Source organism: Papaver somniferum, chromosome 5, assembly GCF_003573695.1.
Source record: "Papaver somniferum cultivar HN1 chromosome 5, ASM357369v1, whole genome shotgun sequence".
Taxonomy (NCBI): Eukaryota; Viridiplantae; Streptophyta; class Magnoliopsida; order Ranunculales; family Papaveraceae; genus Papaver; species Papaver somniferum.
In genome coordinates this window covers 33,692,242-33,713,483 of record NC_039362.1, presented here as the reverse complement: position 1 = coordinate 33,713,483, position 21,242 = coordinate 33,692,242, and the positions used below count along the sequence as shown (strand labels likewise).

The window sequence follows — 21,242 nt, the reverse complement described above, 5'->3', positions numbered from 1 at the left end:
TTAGTCTCGCTTGCGCCGCAGACAACACAAACATGCAGTACGATGAACCATAGCATATAAGAAGATAATGAAAGACCGAATTACCAGAAGTGTGTGTTCAAACTGAGCACTATGTTTTCCATCTGCAGTAACAACTGTCCATCCATCAGGCCATAATAATCACGCCACACTCCTACAATAAAAAATGTCATATTCAATCAGTATGTGTAAGTAAAAGTTACACATCTAATTAGCATGTGTAACTAGAAATTACACATCTATTTAGCTTGTGTAACTAGAAGTTACACATCTATTTAGCTTGTGTAACTAGAAGTTACACATCTATTTAGCTTGTGTATCTATAAGTTACACTCTTGCATTTGCTTCTTTACTTGCATGATGTCACCCTGTATGGATTCAAGGACCATCTCATGACGATTCTGCGTAGTCTCAATCTGTCCAATCCTGTGTTCCAGTTCATCACTAACCTGACTTGTTCCAATCAGACCAAACACCAAAAATCCTACCAAATGAGCTATAATTCATGTCTCCTGCTTAGGTATATGAACAAGCAAAGTACGAAAATTTTCTTTTGAGCCAATTGACTCAAATCCTGAAATGAAAACAAACAAAGCATCATTCCAAATGAGCTAATCACTAATAAGAACAAGTAAAGTATGATCTCCTGAGAACAACAACTATTCCTTTTGATACAAGAAGGATCACAGGATTTGACGTGTAAATCACACACAACCCAAGCTCAGCAAGACCACAGACAAAGCAAAACAACTAAGCATTTTAAGGTTTAACGTCAAACTCTATATAAGTAAAATAAATCAAAATACACCGATCACCAAATTAAAAATATCATTAATCCCCCTGTAATTCAATGCAAAAAAATCCATAAACTTATTTCAAATCCAAATCAAATAAAAGCCAAATCTAGAACTACAAGCTTAATATTCAACCTCAAAACACCTAAATCAACCAACTAATTACCAGACAAATTAACAAGGATCCAATTGAAGAAATTCACTACCGTAACTACCTGCAAATTCTAACAATAAAATGCATGAAAACATTTCATATTTACTCGTCCAATATAAGTATATGCACATTCTTACAACACCGTATGATTTCACCTTCATCCTTACAACTTTCATTACCTTCAAAATAATCGAAGAGAAGCATCATCTTCATCAGTTGCCTCCTATTTTCTAACCTACACAGAAAAATCAACAAAATCAGATTTGGTCAAAATAATTAAACTACCTCGTTTTCGGATATTTTGAATGGGTAATACGGATTCAAACATGAGGATTACAAATCTAGAGTATGATTTTCAATCAGGATAAATGACTGAAAGATCGATGGATTCTCCGCGAAGAACCCTAAAAATTTTGGGAATTTTTTTTCAATATTTTTTCGAGATTTCTCACTCAAAATGAAGAGAAATATGAGATTAAAATAGATCTGAAGGCTAATCATGAATCAAATAATAGAAACGAAGTGAAATCGAAGTTATGCTTCCGAAATATTTATATCAATTTCAAAACTAAAACATGAAAAAATTAAAAGGATACAACAAGGAAACTTATCTGTTATTTAGTATCTGTTAATGAATTCTTCAGATTTCTTTGTTGATGGCGAATTTACTCAATTTTATTCTTCACTACAGACACAATACTCCATTAAAACTGAGGATCTGGTGAGAATTCGATGTGTTTTTTCACTGGATTTAGACGATTGATTAACTTTGCGACATTCTCGATTTAGATTAGTATTATTGAATTAATGGTGATATGGTTTTGAGATCTCTGAAAATTATTTTGGAGAGAAAAAAATATGGAGAGAGAAAGAAAATCTTAAATGAAAATATCTTTTGATATTCCTATTGTATATATACTAAAGGGTAATGTTGCCATAATTAAAATTCATGATAATTAATCATGGGCCAGATCTGAAGAAAATTTGATATTTTGGGCCTATTAGTAGCAATTTCTGAAAGTATGGAGTTGACAATGAAGGATCCACTTTGTGGGGTTTCTTAATGTTGAACCCATATAGTACGGTGGTTACAGTAGTTTTCATAAACTGGATTGAGGAGAAGTTTGATAGTCAGTTTTGTTAGACTGACAAGACAAAGTCAGAACGGGCTGGACTCTGCTAACCTAGTGCGAAGCCCATCAGTTGTGTTAGCCATTTTATTCTCGGCCAGACTTTGGTCGTGATTTATTTTGGAAGCTCGACAATTTTAGGCAACCTACCACCGAACTCGAGGCATGAGCGGTTCTACAACTTGGAGATTATAAAAGAACCAATTCTTAACCTAAAATATGATATCACACATCTCATAATACACTTTTGTTATTCATCAATATTTTAGGGTTTACCCCTTTAGGGGGAAACCAGGATGCGGTGTAAACATGAGAGGTTAAACTTTATTGATTAGGATGAATTCTATGTTCTGGGCGTGAAGCTTAATTATTATATAAGTTAATTCGAAGTTTTTATCATATTATCGATTGTCTTTTCTATACCTATGGTTTATGATTGATTACTAGATTGTTCAAGTGTACAATTGGATTAATCTTTTGATCAGTCTAATGCTAGTAGAAGTTGGGTGATAAGTGTAATAGTCAAACAACTTTCTAAACAAGTAGAAATCGTGAGACCTTGCAGAGGGATTTTGTGGAGCAATTGCGAGTGAAGACGACATCAGCAAGTGAACCTTGAGCTAAGAGTTTAACTACTGGGATCAACCTAATTCACAAAGCCTAAAGCGTTCGATTGGATTACACCTTGAGTGAGCTACTACTTGGTGGTTCGTTGAATAGAATCTGATATTGGAGAGCTTCCATATCCGTGGTATAAGGAGTTTTGGGGGTAGCACTGAGCTAGCTGCTATTCTACGATTTTTGATAATTGATTCTTACGAAAGGTAAACGAGTATACTATGCAAGTCAACATTTGGTAACGGTGAATGACTCCTAATCATATTTTCATTTTATTGTTTATTATTATTTTAATTATTCAACAATCCCGTTTTTTTTATCTTATTTTGCTATCTAAATAACATGTCAATTACACAGCTCTCTGTGGGAACGATCCTTACTACTCCTATATTATTTAGTTAATGAATGGGAAATATCTTGAATAATTTGTTGTGGTTACAATACACATCAACCATTTTTGGGATGACATTTATACTATACTAAGTCATGTCGTTCTTACGGAATAAAACTAACTCAATGTTGCATACGTATTAAACTAAGATGCCCGACGATTCAAGTAGTATCCAGAGGTTGTTTTCAGTACTTGTTTTCCATCTAAGTTATGGGACTTTCTCATCGTAAATTTTGTTGAATTTATGGAATAGTTGTGGCAGTCTACTGTGTAGATTTTCTTGTTGTTGCAAACTCTTATTGTGATTTCTAAATTCCGATCTCATATCGTGTTTCCGGGACTTGGATCTCATAAGAATTTTAGTATGCCGTTAGTAAATCTCATCTTTATTGAGGATCAGTTTGGTGCAATTAAGTTTACTTGTTATGGAATTGGTTGAGATTGATTTGTTGAATTGGCAACTGGCCACATCTTGACAACTGGCCATCTGAATTTGTAGAATTGGCAACTGGCCACATCTTGGCAACTGGCCATATAAATTTGTAGAATTGGCAACTGGTCACATCTTGGCAACTGGCCATCTACATTTTTAGAATCGGCAACTGGCCACATCTTGGCAACCGACCATCTAAATTTGTAGAATTGGCAACTTGCCATCTAAATTTAAAAAATTGACAACTGGCCTCATCTTTGGCAACTGGCCATCCCTCACCATTAGCAACTGGACAATGGTTATCTTTGGAAACTGGCCAATGGTTATCTTTAAGAGTAAATCGATGAACATTTGCAGGGTAAATTTGAATTGTTTCTGAAATTTTGGAAGTCCCATTTCTCGAGTGGCATATCAGAGAGTCGAAGCTTGCCAAGCGAGTTGTAACCTGATTGTTGGGAGCAAATATGTTCTGGTCCGACACAGTTGGTATCAGAGAAGTTCTGGTTCATTCGGGAATGTGAATTTGGGACTCGTCAGCGTTTTCATTGCATCAGGACAACATGTAATCCTTATTACTTCAAAGTTTGATTTTGAACTTTGAGGACAAAGTTCTTTTAAAGGGGTTAATGGTGTGACAGATTGAATTTTCTCCAGTTTTGCATAAACTCAATAGAGTTAGAAATCACATTTACTCACTTGGAGTGTGATTACATTTTTCTGTCTAGCTTAATAGTTCAAAATCCAACTATTATCTTCACACACTTGTAAACATGGTGGTGTATGTGTCGTGATTCGAGAAAATAAAATAAAAATGCAATCGGAGAAAACGAGGAGGAAATTATTTTTTTTCATTTTATTTCCCATCATCTTTTCCTCCGATGAAAAAAAAGAATCCAAAGGAAATTAATTTTGTTGCCTTCAATTAATTGGGTATATTTTGGAGAGGATTCAAAGTGATTTGGAGTTTCGGTTATATAAGGAAGATTGGGATTACCGCAAACGAAATATTGCAGAGATAGGGTATCTCTTAATTCTCTTTTCTTCCTTATGTGGTGCTAACGGTGAAATTTGAGATCAAAGAATTTTGTTGCTGCAGTGAGTCTGATGGGTTATGCAAAAGATCTTAGAGAGGAATTTTCTTTGTTTGAGTCATTTTTCTGCTACTGGTGGTGCCTCCTAAATCATCAAGATCAAAGATGAGTTTTGTTTTTCAAATCTAGATTGGAACACAACCCACTCTCTCAGATATGCTAAAGGTTTGGCTTACACAAAAACTTGAATTGCATTAAGTTTTGATGAAATGGATCACGATGGCTTAGTAAGATTATTGGTGCTCAGAAATTAGCTTCTTCTCATCATAGGTCACCAAAATTTGGTATTCCTCTTAAAGATAATTTAAGTTTTCTTGTGCATGTATGTTGTTCGGTGAAATACCCTGAAGAAATGCTTAATTTTTACCAATTTATTGATGAGTTTGTATGGGTAGGTTAGTCTTGATGATGATAACTGGTAGTTTTGCTTGTACTCTGATAATTAAGTAGGAAGTTAAGATATCATTACAAGAGTAGCTATTAATCCTGTCTTTCTATTCTTTGAATCTGTCTCGTTTTAGCAATTGGAGTTTCTAGCTCCTGAATATCTCGTTAGTGGAATTTATGGTTAAGGTTAATGAATTTACTAATAAATAATTTTCACACCGATTGTTTTAAAATTTTATATATTTCATCGATGAGTTTAATTCATGTATAAGACTTTGATTTTGATTGGTAGTTGTGCAAATATTTCCAGTAATAGTGGCTTCTGCGATGTTAATCCGAATTGGCATGGGAAAGAGTACTGTAGGTTAGTTTGTATGTGCTCTGGAAAGTACTTGATTAAAAATGAGATAAGCTATAATTTGAGATCAATCTATATAAACTGTATTAGATTAATTGTAATTGAAATTGAGTGTACCTAGTATCGTTTGTATACATACCATAATTTTTCACAAGTAAACTAATGAAATGATGTTGTACTTTTGGTGGCACCGGGCGGGATACCATCTTGGCATATTTATGTTGGGTTCCATATTTATGTAAGTAGCATTTCTAATGGGAGTTATAGCAATAAACGGTAAATATCTAACCCTTAATTTGTATTCTCTACTACTTCAGTTGGTGTTAACGGTGAAGTGGACGTCTGTGTTTCGTGTCAGCATCGAAAGAACTATCCATGTTGATTTATGGGGTGATCTAATTGGAATTGTTTTGATAGTAATTAAGATGACTAGTTTAAGGTGATGATGTGCCTATTTGGTAGTCATTTTAAAAGAACATAAATTGATGTTGTCAGTAGGGTTAAAGTCTATTTAGTTTGTTGTGAATTAGTTTTTGATAAACAAACTTATATCTTAATAGCCCATTGGATATAACATTAGTTTGAGTTTACTTGGTTGATTTAAACTTCAAAGTTAAAGTTTAAATGATTGATACAAGAGCCCAAATAAACTGCGACATAGAATATGACCTTGTTTGAGTAGTTTCCCATACGGTACATTATATGGTCTTTCCTGTAATGGGACTTAATGGCTTTCAGTTTTCTCTTGTTTTTAGGTACTCGCAGACATGAATTCCACTTGAACCATTTTTGGACTGACATTTATACTATACTAAGTCATGGGGTTCTTAAGGAATCAAACTAACTCAATGTTTCATACGTATTAGAATAAGATGCCCGACTGTTCAAGTAGTATCCAGAGGTTGTTTTCAGTACTTGTTTTCCATCTAAGTTATGGGACTTTCTTATCGTAAATTTTTTTGAACTTATGGAATAGTTGTGGCAGTCTACTGTGTAGATTTTCTTGTTGTTGCAAACTCTTATTGTGATTTCTAAATTCCGATCTCATATCGTGTTTCTGGGACTTGGATCTCATAAGAATTTTAGTATGCCGTTAGTAAATCTCATCTTTATGGAGGATCGGTTTGGTGCAATTAAGTTTACTTGGTATGGAATTGGTTGTGATTGATTTGTAGAATTGGCAACTGGCCATTTAAATTTGCAGAATTGGCAACTGGCCACATCTTGGCAACTGACCATCTAAATTTTTAGAATCGGAAACTGGTCACATCTTGGCAACTGGCTATCTAAATTTGTAGAATTGGCAACTGGCCATCTAAATTTGTAGAATTGGCAACTGGCCTCATCTTTGGCAACTGTCCAATGGTTATCTTTGGGAGTAAATCGATGAACATTTGCAGGGTAAATTTCGAATTGTTTCTAAAATTTTGGAAGTCCGATTTCTCGAGTAGTGTATCAGAGATTCGAACCTTGCCAAACGAGTTGTAACTCGATTGTTGGGAGCAAAAATGTTCTGTTCCGTTACACGAATTCTGAGGGCAACTGAAGCATGAGATTCAAAACAAAATAACAACCAGTGAGAGGAAAAACCCATCTCTATCATCTTATTGGCTTCAACAATGAATAACCTCAATTAAAACCCAAAAATCAAAACCCCTATCAGAGATCAAACTCATCATCTTTGGCCAAAATCAATTAACCAGAGGGACTTGCACCAAAGATGATATTGACGAATCTGCAATTGACGACTCAGTGAGTAAACTGAAATCGACTAAGTATTGTTCTGCTGCAATGATCCTAAACGCTTGGGCAATGACCTTCTCAGCACATAACTACAACTTTGATATTTCTGACGGTCTTGACACAACCATTAACATCAAAATCTCCAAAACAAAGAGTTGCATGAGTTTCTATGCAACAACTCGGTTCCATACCGTGTCAAGTCAGGGATTCAGGCGGATTAAAATCAATGACTCGATGGTAATAATGTCGACAGCGTCCAAGGGCACAAAGATAAAAACACATGGCATAATGGTGGGTAGGACAAAAGTTTTTACTGCCAGTAGGATAAAGCGAAAAGGGGGAATGATAACGTTCTGAACAAAAGTTATCCAGAAACAGGGCAATCCTGTCTTGTATGTTTAATAAATAAATGTTTTAATGTTTTTAGTTTAGTGTTAGGGAAGTTTAAGTGCTTTAATTGCTTTGTGTCTGTCTTAGGTAAGTTTAATTACTTTAGCTGCGATGTGTCTAGTCTAATTGTCAGGTCCGCAAACATGTATTCAACTATGTGTACTAGCTACTACGATAATCTAGTTTTAGGTGAGGATGACAAACATGGTCAGACAACGCTCCAATCTACGGGTTTAAGACTCATTCGACTACGACGACAGTTCTATATCAGGCTGCTATCACCGCGTTAACAACATCTTGTACATATTCCATCCTCAGCATCAGTTTCGTGTGAACTGTTGCCTCAGAAAAATTTGGGCTTCTCTCGTGGGAAGTCATTGAAGAAGAGATAAAATCCTTATCCTTCGCCTTCTACCACCGAATGAGAGTGCTCCACCGGATTTCCAACAAGCAGTTGACAGTAGTATCAAGAAGAAGCCGGGTGAATCACATAAACATGCAACCTTATATCACCAACAAGTTAGAAAAGCTTCTAATCACATGGTCCGACATGTTTCTACGTAAGATTTGTATGCTCAGTGTGGAAGAACCGACAGAGGCTCCTAATCACATAGTGATCGAGGATATCCTCCTTTTACAGTCCTCAACTCTTAATGTCTCTAGGAGATAAGGCTGCCTTGGTATCCCAAAGTATGTAACTTCGGTTTTTCTTAATAAATTACAACTTTCAAAAAAAACACCACATCACGGATGGGAGCAAGCAGCGGGCAACGCGTGCACCCAGGCAAGATTTCTAATAAAGAGAATAATCCATAAAAATAAAAGGCGGTGTAGCGCAACTACAAAAACAAAAACAAGTTCTCGATTTGAAAAAAAAAAGAGAAGCGATGGATGATAGTTTCAGAGTTCGAGTTGATAAGATATTCGGAGGTTTAGATGGTCCTGGTGGCTCAATGTCTACCGATTCAATACGTTCTCTTTGGTCATTAAGTGATGCAGAAGTTGAGAAGAAAGAATGGAGAAAACAACAGCCACCCGAAGAAGAAGAAGAAATCATTCCTTCTTCTTTTGATCAATCATTCATTGCGAAGAATAATAGTAAGAAGAAGATAAAGAATGGATTTGGTGACTTTGATGATGATTTATTCGATTTCGACGATCTCGAAGATGATGGTGAAGAGGATGAAGATGGTGGTGACAAAGAAAATCCGGGTTCTTCTTCGAGACAGGGTTCTAATGGTGGTGGTGACGACGATGATGAGTGGGAAATTAGAGGTTCCATGGGATTAGATTCTACTCTCGATAATGAAGTAAGAACAAAATTTAACCTAATTTTGACTGCTTTTGACTAATATTGACTTAGGATATCAGTATGTGAAATTAGAGCTTCCCATGGGATTAGATTGTGCTCTTGATAATGAGGATGGAAACAAATTTCACCAAATTTTTGACTAACTTCTTAAAGGCTTTCAGTTTCCTAGTTAGGATTATCGTGCTCTTCTGAATAGGTAACCATTAGATTGTACTCTTGAAGAAGAATTACTCTAATGTTGACTACTTTATACCAATTTTGACAATTTTGGCTTAGGGTTTTTGTTGTTGTGTTGAATACATGTTTGTTGTGTTTGTGTGTCTTCTGCTGGATCGATAGATAGCATATGTTTGTTGTGTTTAATAGCTTTTGTATGTGGCTTATGCAGGATGAAGAAGATGAATTTGATAAATTTGCTGTCGGAAGGGAAAAGGCTGGGGATAGAACGTATTTGAAGGATGTAACTGATTATGGGGATTATCTGAACTCGTACAATGTGATTCCCAGCTCGTTCAAAGATCACGTTAGGGATCCACGAGCAATTCTTCCCGAGAAAGATAGCATGAAAGAAGATGTTCTGGTAGGTAGTGAAGGTGTTGGAGATGCTGGGGTTATAGTAAATCATGATGTTGGTAACTTAAAGCCTATACTGAAAAGAAAGGAGAAGAAGTCAGGTTCAAAGTCGCAAAAACGTGTTAGATTTGGCCCAGAATGTTTGGACAATTGTAGTGATCAAGAGTTTGAGAACCCGAATTCTATGAATGGCAGCACTTTTTCGATGGAGACTACTTTAGATGCTGAGAAAGCTTCTTTTTTGCCCAGACTGACTTCAACAGTTCCAGATTATTTGCTCAACCCTGGGAAGTACACACAGTATAGCTTTGATTCTACTGATGATGATAACGAGCAATCTAATAAGCAAGCTTGCATGGATTTCCTTAACACAATAAGGAAGGCGCAAACTACAGAGTCGCAGCAGGAAGACATTTTTGAACTTCCAAAATCAGTAACCTTTACACCCAAGAAAAAGGCTACTGATAATGATGAGGCATCAACGAAGAGGGACACTGAGATGAATCATGACCAGGGAGATAGTTCTAAGGAATCCCATGTGCGTAGGGCAGGCATACCACTTGGTGTTGCTGTAGTAGAGATGGTAGAAAGTGAAGCATGTGCAATGGAAGAAGATGAAGAGCAACCAACAATGAAGGACACAAGCGAGAGCTCTAAGAAACCAGGTCGCCAGTATCGGCCAAAAGTTATCTGTCAGGAGTGAGAACTGTGTCTCTTGACGGGTTTTTGACAATTCAGTCAGACTGGTATGCTGGTATTTGCTTCAACTTGTACTTGGATCGTTTAATGAAACTTAAATAATTTATCTGTCTACACTTGGTGGTCATTCTTTTGTAGTTCATTTGCATTTTTTCGCCAGATGCCTGATCCTAGAGTATAACATGGTCATAACTCTCACTATGTATGTAACATATATCTGTTCATAGGCTAGTTGTAGGAGGACATAGCTACCATGACAATTTTCATAGCATCTGCCTGCGGCCAACAGTGTGGATCTCGTTTTCTTTGTGTTCCGTCTGAAACCTATGAAGGACGATAGCTCTATATACTCCGAATGTGGCCTGGCATGGATTCTTTCACGACTCATTTTGCTATTTTTGTAAAGGCTTATGAAGTGTGCCGATAGCTGAAAAAATGCTTGTGCTGGCATTTTTAGTGCTGGCATTTTTCTGAGTACTAGCACTTGTTTAGTTTTGAACTGACGAGGGAGGGGATTTGGTGAACATAACTTGGTCCTTCCAGTTATCAGTGATGATTTCTACTAGCTTAGAGTGCTTGCAAAGTTTGTTTCTTGTACTTCCCTTCACGGGTGAATTTGGTGCATGTATCACACCTCTCAAGCTAAAGTGCAGAATAAAAGTGGCACCAACGATACGCCTACCATCTTAAAGCTACAACGTGCAGAACACCTCCAAAATTTCAACTTTCCTATGGAAAACTGTGCAATGGCTTACCCTCTATGCTGCTCATACCCAACATCAGCATCACCGATCTCTTCCCCACTTGCAACTCTAGCATAGAATCCCTAATCCTTTCCTTGGCTGCATTGGCAGGCTTTTTCTGCTCATATCAACTAGGCCTTATTCTACCGAAAAATTGCTTACCAGTCACAGATGTCCTCTAGGATGGAGGCTTCCTTTGGTGTGAAAAGGGTTTTGCATGTAATCAAGGGCTTCGAAAACAACAAAAACCCCTAAGCCCGATGGTTACATCATGGGGTTCTGTGTTGTGGCATGCGATGCTGATATTATTGGAACTGACCTTCTTTCTTTGTTTCGCAAAAGTTCCATTCTAATGAATGATGTGTATACTATATACCGAAGATGTGTATATAAGAAAACGAGAAACAAGTGGGGTTAAGTCACAAGATGAGGTCTTGTTTCATTTTAGCAGAAGAATCACCATTAGCTTCTTTACTACAGGTGAAGCGCTGGAATTCTAGCTTACAGACTGTTACAATCGCCTGCTTGCCTCTGTTTATGTTATGGTGTTCTAATATATACAGAATTTCATAGATATTCCAACATATGGGTTCTCTCCAGTTGGAGACCTTTCATATTTCCATTAAGCATTAATATATTTATTGTAATCATTCTTCAAGTTTTCTTTTAATATATCAGCCTCGTCTCACCAAAAAATAAAAATAAAATGTCTTCCATGGCCCGTGTTGCGGGCTGTCCGACTAGCCTACAACATCTACTTTTTAAATGTCACTATCACTTGCGACCTGTTTACACAGGAAACAACCACCACCTTGGTGCCTCCTTATCAACACCACACATTTACACAGGAAACAACCACCACCTTGGCGCCTCCTTATCACCACCACACAAAATAAATTTCTAGTCCAATTAGCTTATAGAGACACAACTCAAGCTGGTGATGCATTAGCTTACAGCAAACATAAGATCTCAGGTTTCAATTTTTAGTGACACAGGAGATATTATATCACGTGCTACTGTATCTTCTGAACCCTGACTACCATAATGTCTGTGCAATGTTTGATAAATAAATTTGTGTAATGTTCGTCTAGCAATCTCCTATCAGAATATGGAAAATGTAGAGAGCTACTAATGCGGACCTGGTGGTTATGCAGGGTTTCATGTAATAGAATTAAATTTAACCTGACATGTATATAGAAAATCATCTAGTGCAAAGAAGGGTTAAATTAATTCAAAGACCCGACATAACCTACCGACTTCCAGAAAAGCATAACCTACTGAGCTATCGACATCTTTTGTCAACAAAAATTGGAAGTCAGCTGAGTTCCATCAGTGGCACCCAGAAACTGATCTACAAAGAAAAATTGGCCCTACAACCCCCCTTAGCTCTCCCATCAAAATCAGAAAACAAGGGTCACTACCCCTTTCTATGTCAAAAAGAAAAGGATTATTATATGAGCATATACAGGTGAAAACTGTCTGAGGAAGTACTGTCAGTATGGAAGAGAGAAATGCTTGGGGTTCTGCTACTAAAAAGTCTAAAATAGACGCTTTCTACATTTATCTGCACCACAGTGGCATGCCATTTCCCTAACATTGCCTTCCGCATCCAATACACTACCTATTGGGTACCCGTAGTCATACGCAAGCTCCTGTTTGAAACACAACCACTCATCAGTTGCCAGTGGAAGAAATTTCAGAAAGGCACTCAATTAGAACATAATTTACGCATATGATAACCATTAACACATGGACTTCGTTGCTAATGTATCCATCTGCTAGATTATCAAAAATACTCCCTCTGTCCCACCAAAAATGACCTATCTCACTTTCAAGTTTGTTGACTTCTTAAGGCAAGAGGAAAGATATATATATATATAGGTATTTTTTCCAATTACATCCTCATGGATAACAAAAGATAAAATTTTAAAATTTGAAATGATATCTCTTAAACTATATCACGGATATTTGTAAATTTTATATCGTTGGAAAACATTCTAAAACACCTGCATATCGAATATAAACATGACTATCAAATTATACATATTACTCATACTGAGATTAAATTAGTTTATCCTTAATCCAAATCATAAAGATTTTAGGATTCATACACAACTTTGGTAATAATCTATCAAAAGGATAATTTTAGAAATAAGACATTGTTTATTTTATAAGTCAACTTTGGAGGAACAAAGATTTAAAATGAAAAACAGACGCCTGCACCATAATTTCTAATCTGTATATCTTTCTACAGTTACCAGTGGGACAGAGAACTGCCTATGACCTTGAACTACAATGGTTTTTTGTTTTATTGAAACTGGTTGAGCTAAATAGAGGACGCTTACAACCTAAGTTAATGAACAGTTGATGATCAAGCTACAGTACATATGATGACAATTAGGAGTTTAGACGAGAACACGTTGCATATGGAAAAAGGGTTGAAAATGCACCAACTTTCGCAATAGACTATTCTATAAAGTGTTGAAGTAGTTGAACTCATTTTACCTAACTCGCAGCAAAGTTATACACAAAACACTATAAATCAACAGTGGTAATCAATTTCGAAAGATTAAAAATTAGGGTGGGAATGCGTCAACTGCTAACCTGCAATGGAGGTATATTTTCTGCAGCAAATAGCATGACTCGAGCAAGTTTAACATTCTGATGGGAGCTTAACACGCACTGGACAAACAAATTGGGATCACAACTGTGATTGATGAACCTTGCAACATTGCCAACTTGGCCTGCATCTATACAGAACTCGGGCACACTTTCTAACTTCTTGTCATCAACTTCGACATGAGGATGTGAATGTGTAGCAGCATCTCCTAAGCGTCGCTATCAAAGATAGAAGAGAAAATTCCCAACCAAAAAATATAATGATCAATTGCAGAAGTGAACGGGTTAGGCAGATTTTAATACTTGCCTACCAAGTAAGCGACGAGAAAAAAAAATGAAAGGGTTAAAGAATGTTGCTTCAATTCAATATGATACCTCTCTTCCATCAAGACCAATCATGGTCTGCAAACAATCAATATCGAAAATATAATTATTCTCCGTAACGTTGTTTATATCCTCAGTCCTCATCAGTATGCCCGTGTATTCACATACAGGGGAACCAGATGGAATAAAATCCCAAGATCTGACGGCCCATCCTTTTTTTGGTGTTCGAAATACCTATAAAGAGACAAAATAAGAAATTAAAAGTTAAAAATAATTCCTCATAACATAAGTGTTATTAATATCAAAATAGTATGGATTCAGATATACAACCTCAAATCGGTACTTCAATCCATTTTGGGAAGTTCTATTTACGCAGCCATCGCCACAGCCACACTTCGGTCCACATTCATAGACAACTGACTTGGCTATCACGAGTCTGCATTTTTAAAGGTAAGATTAATCTTAGAAGATAAATTTAAGATGAAAAAAATGATACTCCCACCGTCCCACAAATAGGTGACCTAGTTCAAGTTTGCACAATTCTTAAGGCAAGGAGGAGAAATGAGTACTTTTTAGTATTTTGTACAATTATGCCCTTATGGATAACAACTAGTAAAATTGAATTGATTTATCTCTCAAACTATATCATGGATATTCGTAAACTTTATACAATCGAAATGCATTTTGAAACACCTACACAACGAATATAAACATAGCTATCAAATTATACATATTTCTTATACTAACAATAATCAATTAACAGGGTAGTTTGGAAACATCCCTCCTTTAATGATATAGGTCAACTATTAGTGGGACAAAATTTAAATATAAATGGGTCATTTATTAGTGGGACGGAGGGAGTCATAAGCACCACAAGGAAAATTCATAAGGGTGAATATGGCATCATACCTGCCACCATCCCTGCGAATGTATGGAAAATCAGCACCATTGAGCTTTGCGCAATCACAAATACTAGGATCTGTACAAGCCCCTTCGCATCCGCACCCAGAGGCTCTTGTAGGAAGATTCACGTTTTCGGCAAGTTCAATAGATTTGCAATATCTAAACCCTGAATTGGAAACAACATCAACAGACGTCCATGCTGATTGTCCATTTATGCAGAAACCAACCTTTAAGATAAACACAGTGAAGAATTAAAATATAACAGAGGTTGAACTTGCCTGTAGGTGGAACAGGAGGATCATCAACTAAATTGGTGGCTGGAATTGGAATAGCTTCCTTTCTACCACTTATGTCGTCGCAAACCAACCTTCAACAGCAAGATGTTTAAATCAGGTACCTGTAAACATGCTTCGCGAAAGAAAGGAAAAAAAAAATTCACATCCCAGTTTCATACCCACGTAATTCTGAAATACAATTGGGAACATGTCCTCTAGAATATGTGACCTGTCAACATAAAATAAATTTCAGAAAACTAGGGATGGATTCACAAATTAGTGACAAGTCCAAATATGTGGGTAAATGAGTTGTCCTCAACTGACAAACTTTGTAGTACTCCCTCCGTTTCTGAAAAGAGATACTTTCACTTTTTCAATTTGGCCTAAAAAAGTATCTCTTTTCAGAAACGGAGGGAGTATGTGATAAGGTAAAATTCAAAGAAAATAATAAAGGTGTTTTACACCAGTGGAGCTAATATGTCTAAGCCCATGAAATAACGAACAAATACAAGAAAAAATCAAAAGCAGTATAATTTAGAATCAGAAAGACTTGAAGAAAAAGTTCATCAAACTTATATATATCAGTCAAACATCAGACCTGTTTGGTTGTCAATGGAGGCTGCCCCTCAAGCCGTTTCAAGCGAAACTTATAAACAGTGAATCCAGAAATACCTTTCTCAGCCCAGTAATTAACTACCTGCAGATGGAAAAACATTACACGAATCAAGTATTACAATGCTGCGTAGGCAATCCTTGGAAACAGCAATAACAACTGAACTGTAGGGAAGAAGAAGTGAAGCAGCTAGTGAAACTTTGTTACTCCAGAGTCACCTTCATCTTTGGAGACCAAGTACATATGTAACTAGACAACCATTGAGAAGATATTTTTTTAACAGAACAGTGGCTAGATAGTTCTTCACAAGGTAAAGAAAACAAAATCAACAACGTAGATAGGTCTCACATGTTACTATTTGTACCGACCTTGTACAAGCCATCATACGTGTAAACCTTTCCGCATAGACTATGTTTTGATTTATGCCCACGGATTACTCTCACAGGGACATGGTTGTCGACATTGTGCTGACAAACAACAAAATATTTTTGATTATATTACAAACTAAGGATATCTGAACCACTTGAGAGAATATTTAAAACATTAGCAAAAAACATTAAGCAAAATAGCAAATGCACCTTGAGCGCCAAGTTCCCACGAAGCAACCTTTGGTTCCCAGATTGTTGCCCACTACCCTTAAGATCATTTCCACCTTGACCAGTATAAACTACATCGTCGGCATTATCTACATCATCTTCATACTGCCCTGATATAACAATCGATACTGCCAGCGGAAAAGCGTAGCCTTTGTACTTTTCCTGGAGACAGAAAAAAGAAAGTTTATTTTAAAAGACACGAGACAAAAGTACAACACGGAAAGATCATAAGCAAGACATGTTGATGTAACCACCATCAACCACTACAATCAGCACAAAGAAAATAATAAGATGGCAAATTTTAACATGCATCACCTTATCTGCATAGGACGTTGACATGTAGTCAATTCCATTAATCCAGTGACCATGCAGACCAAGTGCAACCATCTCACACCGCGCCAAGAACTGCTGCCCAACTTCAACACCTGCACAAAAAGAATAGATCCAATAAACATTCAAAGGCAAAAACCCTTTTGTGATCAAGTAAAGCTTGAATCAGTGCCCATGACAAACACACGCGCCAGAACCAGTTCAACCAACCAACCTGGAAGAGCTCCAAATTGCTTTTCTGGGAACAAAATAGTCTTGGTCTGCATCATCTGTAAAATAAAAATTAAAAAGGTTAGACTGAAACAAATATACTGTTGCATACTCCTACTGGTTTGGAGACTATCCGGCAACTTAATAAACAGGACAAAACACAAACACCTATAATCACACGCTTTCAAATATCAGACACGTGATGCAAACAGGCTGTTGAACATTATAAAGAAGTCCTATAGTAACTTGCCTTTGTTATTGTCTTGAGGTCTGGTCTCATTGCAGTCCCAGACTTCCCTCCCCTTCCGCACCCTTTTCCCTTCTGAAAAAAAGGTGAAGATGCTCAAGAAATCAGGCAGCAGATAATACCATCTTTCTGAACTAGCTAAAGCAAAACAACAATTCCACCATGATTAGTAGTATCATTCCAAACAACATCACAATTAAACTTAAACCAGGCAGCTGTGGGAGAATTCAATGTGCTTGATAATTTGGTTTTGGTCAGAATTTTAAATAGAGTGGGTTCTTAGGTTTTAACACCTGACTAATGTACCCACGTATAATATACCTCAACCTCTTCATCTGTGCAAGCGCACACCAAGTATGGCTTAGACAAAATCAAGTGAAATTAACCGAATGAATTTAACTGTTATATTGTAAGCATATCAGTCAAACAAACAATCCATGTTATAAAGAAAAAATACGAAACTAAGACGATATCATTCAACTTAAATGAGACTAAAAATGAAGAAACCATATACCTTAACTTCAGACCCTTTCTTTGGAGCATCTTTTGAACCACTTTTACCACTTTTATGTTCTCTACCGCACCGAGTCTCTTCTAACTGTTCACTCGCACAAAATAAAAGTAAACAAAAGTTAGGGTTTACGAAAATAAAAATTACCCAAAAAAAACAAAAAAACAGAAAAAAATCAGAAAAATCAGGATCATATTACCTGAGCAATGCGAAGATAATAAGCATTGAAAAGCCTCAAAGTTTCTTTAACCTTCTCCTTATCATCCTTCCCAGTCAAATCAAGTTTAAACTCCGGACCACCAAAATCATCAGACTGAACCCCTAAATCACACGCAGAAGTAGAAGACGGAGAGATTTCATTTCCGTTATCTTCTTCTTCTCCTCCTTCTTTCCTATACATGTTAAACTTCATTTCCAGTGATTTTCCAGCCATAGTAGTTTTCCTAGCTAAGACTTTACTTCTCTTTCGTTTTTTAACCGGTGAAATCTCATTATCAATATCAGAACCATCATAAAAACCCGTTCTCTTTACTTTATGTACAACTCTACTACTTACTCTTCTTACTACTACTGGTGGTCTTGTTTCTATATCTTCAAGATCAACCACATTACCATGGATTCCAAGAGAATTCATACTGAACTCAGAAGAAAATTCCAGAAAAAAAAACAGAAAATTTGTAGAAATTTCCTGAAAGTGCAAGAGAGAAATGATCTTTTGTTGATTCGCTTCAAAACAGACTAATTCTTTCGGAGAATTAACAAGAGGGTTTGAAGATTTTGTGAGGAATTTTTGAGAGAGAAAGAGGAGATGTCAGAAAAACGCCATTTTCTGGTTTTCTTTCTCTCTCCGCTATTCCTAATGAACCGGGACTGAAAAGAACAGGGGATCGTAAACTAAGGACTGACATTTTATAGAGAGAGACTTTAGGAATGCCATGGATTTTGTACGATTATTACATAAATGCCATTTTATTGTTCTGTACGTTGTTACTGTTACCCTCTTTAGATGAAATAATATTTTATTTGATTTTGTTGTTAGTGCAGTAGGACTGTATTCCTATTCCTTTCCTATTCCTAGTGTCATGATAACGGCGTGAGACGACTGCTGAAATGCTGCACTCCTATAGAAGTTACCAAATTCCGACCAAATTCCAAGGGGTTACCAAATCTTTACTTTTATTAACCTAAACGATCTTCAACAGCATCGGTCCCAGCTTATCGGAAGTTCCCTCAGGGACCTGACTTTTACTAGTATACATCTTTTGTGTGATAAAATAGACGGGCACCCTCGTCGTGACTTTTACTTAGGAAAATATTTACGGGCACTCTGGGTGTTGTTACTCTTGTCCAACTAATACTATCAACACATCTAAAATCCTAAGTTTTGTTTTAAAAAAATTTGGATTAACGTTAAATTTAATTGTGAACCATATTTGAGAGGTGGAGGTGAATATTAGATTGGGGAATGGTTATTATTGTCTTTCTTTAACCCTAATAGCTGTCATCATCACCATGTATTTTCTTACAAACTTCTCCTTGAAATCCTAATAGTTGTCATTATCGTCTTGCTGAATTTTTCTAGAAACTTCTCCCTAATAGTTGCCATTATCACCTTGTTCAGATTTGGACCATTTGGACCGGATCGAACAAGAATTTTGTTTTTCTTGAATTTTAATGGATTATTTTAATTTTATAAGATATTGTTTTATCATTTTTGGTCGTTTGATACATTTTCTCACTTCGTTGGTGATCTTATCTTCGCTTGAAAAACGATTATTTCTTCGTTTTGATGGTGATTCACTCGATCTTTGTTAGTTGGTTTATGACTTATTACTCTAGATTTAAGAACATTGAAGATTCAGGATGATATCGCTTTAAGTTCGTCTTCAACAAAAGAGATTTAGGGCATATGGGTTTTTCGTTCATATGTATAAGGGCTAAGCACTCCTTTCACTTTGGACATTTCTTATATTAAATAAAAAAAACATTTTAAATGATCAGAACTGGTTCAGGATGATACCATACCATCTTTTCTCTTTACATCTCACAAAAAAAATTAGGTGCCTTTGCGGTATTTTGCCCTTTCTCTTCGCGATTTACATGTAATTGGTACCTTTATTTGTATTTGGATTTTAGTTTCTTGTATTTTGATGTTCTTTTTCTTATAACCAATCATGTAATCACATTGAATGAAATGTGATCGGATTGTTCATCAAAAAAAGAAAAGAAGGATTAATGCTATCAAAAAAAGAAAAAAAAAAGGATTAATGCTATCAAAAAAAATAGATTGATGAAAACAACAACAAAAAAACGATGGCATGACTTGATTGGGTAGTTAATGACCAATTATTGGTATACACAGGGACAATGTGGATGCATCGAAATCAGAAATTTTTAAAGGATGGGGGTCTAATTTCAAGTCAATATGATGAACTTGTTGATTAGCTTATTTTTCTATTATCATTTTTTAAAGTTATTATTTCAGTCATTTAGTAGAACATGATTCGCGTCGTTACTCGGAAATATTTGTGTCTGTTAAAAAAAAAATCAAAACATTAATGATGTGAACTATATCAAAATAAAACTACTAGGATACCTTTGTTAAAAAAAGATTGTGAATAATTTTATTGAAAATGCTACGACACCTGGAGAGTCTAAATTACAGAGTTAGTAGAGCCATTTAATATAGAGGGATGATTCCTCTTCATATTAGATTTATTTATCGAAAGTTTTTTCTTAATACAATCTGGTGGATTCGAGTCCCAATCTAAGACATAATTAAAAGTTTTTGCTTGCTTAGCTAATGCATCAGCTGAAAAAGCGGGGGTCTAACAACACCACCAAATATTTCGCTTAGCAATCTATATGGACAAACTCCAATATACTTTTTATGAGAATCAACTAGACAGTCAGACTCAATCAATAAAAAGATATATCAAAGAGTTTATATCTCAATCTCTCGATTTGATCTTTACTCAAGCAAATAGAAATCTGCGAGTCTTTATCAAAGAGAGATAACTTGGATGGTACCAAAGACCAATGTCCAAGGATCAATCAATATCAATCAACAACCAAAGGTTGGATTTCCAATTGATGATCAAGAACGCACAACCTGTATTATTTCAATTATATAAAATATAATGCGGAAATGAAATAACACAGACACCAGAAATTTTGTTAACGAGGAAACCGCACATGCAGAAAAACCCCGGGACCTAGTCCAGATTGAATACACATTGTATTAAGCCGCTGCAGACACTAGCCTACTCCAAGCTAACTTCGGACTGGACTATAGTTGAACCCCAATCAGTCTCCCACCGATCCAAGGTACATTTGTACTCCTGCGCCTCTGATCCCAGCAGGATACTGCGCACTTGATTCCCTTAGCTGATCTCACCCACAACCAAGAGTTGCTGCAACCCAAAATCGCAGACTTGATAATAAACAAATCTGTCTCACACAGAAAAGTCTATCAAAGGATAAATCTGTCTCCCACAGATAAACACTAGGTTTTGTTCCGTCTTAAGATATGAAATCAAGGTGAACAGGAACCAATTGATAATCCGGTCTTATATTCCCGAAGAACAACCTAGATCAATCAATCACCTCTCTACAATCCTTCCTGACTACACAGGCGGTTTGTCGAGGAATCACAAACAGTGAGACGAAGATGTTTGTGACTTCTTTATCTTGCCTATCGGAGAACTCTCACAATCTCAAGACAATCAATCAATTATACTCGTACGATAGAAGATGCAAGATCAGATCACACAACTACGA

General features: G+C 36.2%; 2 protein-coding genes across 2 annotated transcripts; one reads left to right on the top strand and one right to left on the bottom strand.

Annotated features, from left to right (window-relative positions):
- The first annotated feature begins 8,246 nt into the window (after nt 1-8,246).
- Nucleotides 8,247-10,250, top strand: LOC113281348. The gene is made up of 2 exons (XM_026530059.1): nt 8,247-8,817; nt 9,208-10,250. Exons 1-2 carry the CDS (start codon nt 8,395-8,397, stop codon nt 10,093-10,095), a joined length of 1,311 nt encoding a protein of 436 aa, XP_026385844.1. The 5' UTR covers nt 8,247-8,394; the 3' UTR covers nt 10,096-10,250.
- A 1,755-nt stretch (nt 10,251-12,005) lies between these two features.
- LOC113281347 (histone-lysine N-methyltransferase, H3 lysine-9 specific SUVH4-like) lies at nt 12,006-18,325 on the bottom strand. Its single transcript, XM_026530058.1, has 15 exons — nt 17,662-18,325; nt 17,466-17,549; nt 16,955-17,026; nt 16,709-16,763; nt 16,480-16,589; nt 16,147-16,326; nt 15,937-16,035; nt 15,554-15,652; nt 15,135-15,184; nt 14,959-15,047; nt 14,687-14,846; nt 14,108-14,213; nt 13,829-14,011; nt 13,439-13,672; nt 12,006-12,486 (listed from the first exon to the last, which is right to left on the bottom strand). The coding sequence occupies exons 1-15, from the start codon at nt 18,094-18,096 to the stop codon at nt 12,373-12,375; spliced, it is 2,070 nt and encodes a 689-aa protein (XP_026385843.1). The 5' UTR covers nt 18,097-18,325; the 3' UTR covers nt 12,006-12,372.
- Nucleotides 18,326-21,242: the final 2,917 nt, after the last annotated feature.